The sequence below is a fragment of the Mandrillus leucophaeus genome, unplaced genomic scaffold (genome assembly GCF_000951045.1).
Source record: "Mandrillus leucophaeus isolate KB7577 unplaced genomic scaffold, Mleu.le_1.0 Scaffold149, whole genome shotgun sequence".
In the NCBI taxonomy this organism is placed as follows: Eukaryota; Metazoa; Chordata; class Mammalia; order Primates; family Cercopithecidae; genus Mandrillus; species Mandrillus leucophaeus.
In genome coordinates this window covers 4,949,333-4,954,691 of record NW_012101465.1, presented here as the reverse complement: position 1 = coordinate 4,954,691, position 5,359 = coordinate 4,949,333, and the positions used below count along the sequence as shown (strand labels likewise).

Below are 5,359 nucleotides of genomic sequence, written 5' to 3'. Positions count from 1 at the left end.
GCGGTTATTTTGTCCCCCAGAAAACATTTGGCAATATCTGGAAACACTTTTGGTTGTCACAACTGGGGAAGAGAGTGCTATTGGAATAGATTAAGAGATCAGGATGGCGTTAAACACCCAACAATGTACAGTACAATCCCCCTTTTCCCAACGAAGAATCATCTTACCCAAATATTATTAGTGCCAAGGTTGAGAAACCCTAACATAAAGGATATCTGGGTATCAATGTATAAATATATAATTTCTTCACATATAACATTTAAAAATCCATATTTAATTACAAATGATTTGTTCTACATTCCAGCAATACAAAGTGTTGCATTAGTACCACCAAAACCAAAGGAATTGGTGAGGCCAATAAATCTTTTCTCAGTTTTCCATTCCTGTGCCTTTAGTGGAACATAGTTGAGATCAAATTCTGGTTCTGTACAATCCAGGTTTAAAGTAGGTGGTAGTTTTTGATAATAACAAGCTAATGTGGTAAAAGCTGCCTCGGCCGCCCCTGCAGCTCCCAGCAGATGTCCTGTTGCTCCCTTAGTTGAGGAAACTGCAAGGGCATATGCATGGTCTTTGAAGAGATGTTTGATTGCCTTGTTTTCAGCAGCATCTCCCAATGGTGTGGAAGTAGCATGTGCATTTATATAGGATATCTCTTCAGGCTGTACACCTGCATCTTTTAAAGCAGCAGCCATACACCTAATAAAACAAGAAAAGACATCAGGACCAAGTTTAATTTTAACAAAAGTCTCTTCATCTGTATGGCTTATGTGAAACAAATGTAGGTATCCAAGTACACTGGATGAAAAGAATCCCTTATTCTACTAATGGAATGCTATCTTGGATTACCATGTGAGTTAGGATGTCATCTCTACGGGAATAATGAGTCACACTCACTACCTTGGACTGGTTCATCACCAAGAGTTAAACACACAAGCTAATGCAAGATTGTATAATCTCAAATAAAATATAATTTCATTTATTTGCATTGGCATTTTTCCTTGGGGAAAAAATATCATCTTGACCCAAGACTAGAATAATTTTTCTTCCAGGGATTTTTGGAGTGTGGCAATTTTTTATGAGAATTGTAATTATGATGTTTTTCACATTTAAATTTAAAACTTGGCATACTTCCCAATAATCTACTGTTCCATTGTTTCAAATAACCTTTCAAAATCCTCTTTATTTAGGCCATAAGAATTCTAAACAAAAAATTACAAAGGCAATCTAAGCCAAACAAACTTAAGAGTAAAAAAATATATCTGAAAGAACCTCTGAAAACGTTTTGGATGTCATCTTCCTTTAGTTCCTAAGAGAAATATACACGTACATATGTGTGTTTGTGTGTATATATATTTCTTAACAGCCAGCTCAGGGTATAATTTGAAGTACGCTGAAAGGTTTCCTGTGAACATAACCATTTCTTCATCTATTTTGTTACTATGCTTGACATTTTTAGCACCAGCAACTACTCACTAAAATTCAAAAGTAGGCCAGGCATGGTAGCTCACGCCTGTAATCCCAGCACTTTGGGAGGCCAAGGCAGGACTGCTTAAGGCCAGGAGTTTGAGACCAGCTCTGGCTCTGGCAACATAGCAAGACCCCAAGTCTATTAAAAAAAAAAAAAAAAAAAAAGAAAAAAGAAAAACAATCAAACAAAAACAAAATAAAAATTCAAACATATAATTTAGGGGTAGGTAAACTATGGCCCTGGCTAGATGCCTATTTTTGTAAATAGTTTTCACTGGAACACATTCATGCCCACTCATTTACATACTGTCTAAGGCTGCTTTCACATGACAATGGCAGATGGATTAGTTGCGACAGACTCCATGGCCCACAAAGCCAAAAATATTTACTATATTTTTCCCATTACAGAAAAGGTTGCTAACTCTGGCTAATTTAACTAAGTAAAACATAGTATGATTTAATAGCTATTAGCTATCTATTAACACATTATCAGGGACTTTTTTATTTTCATTTTAAAAGCACTAATCTATAACAGTTAACTTAAATGTAGTCCTTAAACCAGCAGTATCACCATCACCTGTTAGAACTACAGAATCTCCCAGTCTGGGAAATAAAGTGAAACCCCATCTCTACCAAAAAAAAAAACCAAAAACTGGTCTCAGTGGTGCATTCCTGTAGTCCCAGCTACTCAGGAAGCTGAGGTGATAGGATTGCTTGAGCCCAGGAGTTAGAGACTGCAGTGAGATAAGACTAGCATAAGCAATAAAGAGAGATCCTGTCTTTAAAAAAACAAAACAAAACAGAATCTCAAGCACCACCCAAGACCTACAGAATCAGAATTAGCATTTTAAATAAGATCCCTAGGTGATTATAGTTTGAGAAGTGCTGATTTGAAAAGAACAGAATTCTGTTGAAAAGAACAGAATCCTGCTGAAATGGAGCAAAGACCAGACACATCTAGAAGGGTTGACTTTACTTTCCAAGTCTGATGAAGGGTCAAAGAAGAGGACTTTGTGAGGGAGCACACTGATGCTTAAGCACAAATGGAGGTGTGAAAAGTTGGCAAAGGCACACGTGGTCTTTTTCGCAACTCCACTGGTTTTAACTCAAATGCAATTTTGTAAGGATGTTCAAATGCTTTGAAATACTTCAAATATCTTAAGCAAAGAATTAAATAATCTTGTTTAGTCTAAAAATTAAAACAATAGAGATTCGGTACACCAAGGCCAGACACTACAATTTTCCGTAATTTGGGACTCCCATTAAAGTGTCTTATTTGGAGAAATATTTTGAAGGAAAAAACCCATTTTTACCTTACGGCACCTTCTCCTTCAGGATCAGGGGCAGTTATGTGACCAGCATCACCTGAGAGTCCATAGCCCAAAACTTCTGCATAGATCCGGGCTCTTCTTTGAACAGCATGTTCATATTCTTCCAGCACCAGCACAGCTGCACCTTCTCCCATTACAAAACCATCTCTCTTTGGATGAAATGGTCGACAGGCCAACTTGGGATCTGAGTTTGTGCTCAGAGCCCGGGCTCTGGAAAACCCAGCAAGAGATAAAGGGCTAATACAAGAATCTGTACCTCCAGCCACCATCACATCAGCATCACCACGGGCTATAAATCTAAAAGAGTCTCCCACAGCATGAGCTCCTGTGGTACAGGCTGTGGATACCGCATGATTTGGGCCCTTGAGTTTATATCGAATGCTGACCTGGCCTGCTGCCATATTGATCAGAATCTTAGGGACAAAAAATGGGCTAACTCTATTGTAACCTTTTGTCTGAAAATTCAAAGCAGTTTCAGAAACAACTTCAAGAGGAATCATTCCCATGCCAATTGCAACACCAGTAGCCACTTGATCAGCTTCTGACTGAGGATGCCAGCCAGAATCCTTCAAGGCTAATTCTGCAGCCCCAATGGCCATGATGGTGGGAGAAGACATGGACTTGATATCTGATTTGGACACAAAGTTTTGTTCATTGAACTGACCTTCATCACTGCCTCTTGGCACATAAGCAGCAACACTGCAAGGGATACTCTTATACTCTTCACCAACCAGTGAAACAATTCCACTCTTTCCTGCGATAAGACGATCCCAAACCAAGTGAGTTCCAACACCAAGAGGAGTCACTAAGCCAATACCGGTAATGACAACTCGCCTATGCAATCTGGATATTGGCTCAGTTCCGAAAAACTTCCTTTTACTTCTTGTTACCTGTTGGCATAATCTTGAACACAGAAGACGAGTGCTTGTAATTTGCAGGAAATTTTGCAGGCAATTGGACATGATTGAGATTCAGATGATCAGAAACACATTCCTGTAAAAGACCACAACACACCTGGGAGGTATTCTTTTATATAGCTTAAGGGCCTAAGGAAAGACATCCAAGGTGTTCCTTTGGGTGCTTGATATGAGCTGCTAACGAACACAGGGAAAATGTTACATAATTTCAATTTATACCTTAACATCAAACTACCTGTTTAAACTTATCTCCTTTTCTAGACTGTAAGTGCCCTCAGACATTTGAAGACAAATAAATGAATTGATGATTCATTCGATTCACCAAAACAGTAATTCAATGAAAAATATAAAGGCACCTCCAGCCTGATATGAGTTGCAGGAAGCATCCTTTGTCAGGATTACTGATAACTTCTTCTAAATAGCATTTCTGGTGTCAGTGGCACAGAAAACACATTTCAGGGCATATTATCTTAAGTAAGTGGGCTTTATCAATCTTCAATAATTAAGGAAAACGAGCCTTTTCAAAACGCCAGCCAGGGCCAAGAGCCCTTGACTGAGCGTCTGGATACGTGGGTTGGCAACAGACTCTGTGTCCAAGCTTGCGACTGGGGGAAGGGGGCGAGTCTTTCCACCCCTCTAAACTTCTCCAATTGAATCATCTGTGGAAGGAGGGGTTAGGACTGGTGGATCACTTCAAGGGTACTACAAAAGCCAGGGGCGGGAGTAATAGGGCGTAGTCACTCCCTGTACTGCCTCTCAGTCACCACCACACATGTACACAACTGAAGAAGCATGGCGACAGAAAAAGAAATCAGGCCCTAAGTCCTCGGACTTCCCTCTCGAAATTCAACCCCGACTTGATTTGACTGTAAAGGAGGAAAGGAGGGTCGAAGGAGGAGGGTAGTGAGCGATACCTGTAACACGTTTACAGCTCCAGACACACTCGCCACTGTCCTAGGCGATGACGCGCTCGAGCGCACGCGCACGCGCACGTACGCTCATGCGCGCTCCCGCGCACGCATCCCGTTCTACTCCCCTTCCGCCGGTTGACTTTACGCCGCGTCACCTTGGCGGAGGTCAGACCTTGGGAGGCGGCTGGGTCGCTGTTTGCCTTAGCAGAGACTCTTCTCTCGGAACCTCAGTGACTCGCCGATAATTAAGGACCTGCAAATAACGCGATGAGATAGCATTTTCACCCATCAAAAAGGCATTTTTTCTTTGCCAGTGATAATGCCCAAATATTCCTTTTTGTCGGAGAAGGGACACCATCGTATTCTACTAGAATTGTAAGAAAGAATTAAGGAAATGACTGCAGTCACAAAGTTATTGCTATAGCTCGGAACGTTATTAGTAATTGTGAGTAAAGTAGAACTAACCAAAATGGCCAACATCAGGAAATTTGTTGTGTATCTTGTGGTACATCCAAATGCCATGAAGCCGTTTAAAATAACTCTACGGGTGAATATTTATTAATGAGATGTTGAGACTGTTTGTTAGGAGACATAGTTACAAAACAGTGTATATCCGTTTTTTCAAAAATAATTCTTTAAAGAGCTGCAAGATGTATAATGATTGTGATCTTTCCCTCATTTTTGCTTAGCTTTATTTAATAAAGCTTTTCTACAATAAACAAATGTTTTTGTA

At 40.1% G+C, this 5,359-nt stretch overlaps 1 protein-coding gene across 3 annotated transcripts; it reads right to left on the bottom strand.

The window, feature by feature from the left end:
* Nucleotides 1-253: 253 nt before the first annotated feature.
* OXSM (3-oxoacyl-ACP synthase, mitochondrial) lies at nt 254-4,729 on the bottom strand. Of its 3 annotated transcripts, XM_011974814.1 has the most exons (4): nt 4,630-4,709; nt 3,082-3,791; nt 2,781-2,832; nt 254-696 (listed from the first exon to the last, which is right to left on the bottom strand). In XM_011974814.1, exons 2-4 carry the CDS (start codon nt 3,758-3,760, stop codon nt 294-296), a joined length of 1,134 nt encoding a protein of 377 aa, XP_011830204.1. In that variant the 5' UTR covers nt 3,761-3,791; nt 4,630-4,709; the 3' UTR covers nt 254-293. The 3 variants fall into 3 exon arrangements, with proteins under 3 accessions (XP_011830204.1, XP_011830203.1, XP_011830202.1); XM_011974813.1 differs by having other exon boundaries at nt 3,082-4,729; XM_011974812.1 differs by having other exon boundaries at nt 2,781-3,791.
* Nucleotides 4,730-5,359: the final 630 nt, after the last annotated feature.

Bases quoted from the DNA above. Each gene is read 5' to 3' on its own strand.
- OXSM (XM_011974812.1), bottom strand. From the start codon at position 3,760: ATGTCCAATTGCCTGCAAAATTTCCTGCAAATTACAAGCACTCGTCTT. The intron at 697-2,780 runs GTAAAAATGGGT...TTGTTTTATTAG, and splicing joins GAAGGAGAAGGTGCCGTAAG to GTGTATGGCTGCTGCTTTAA.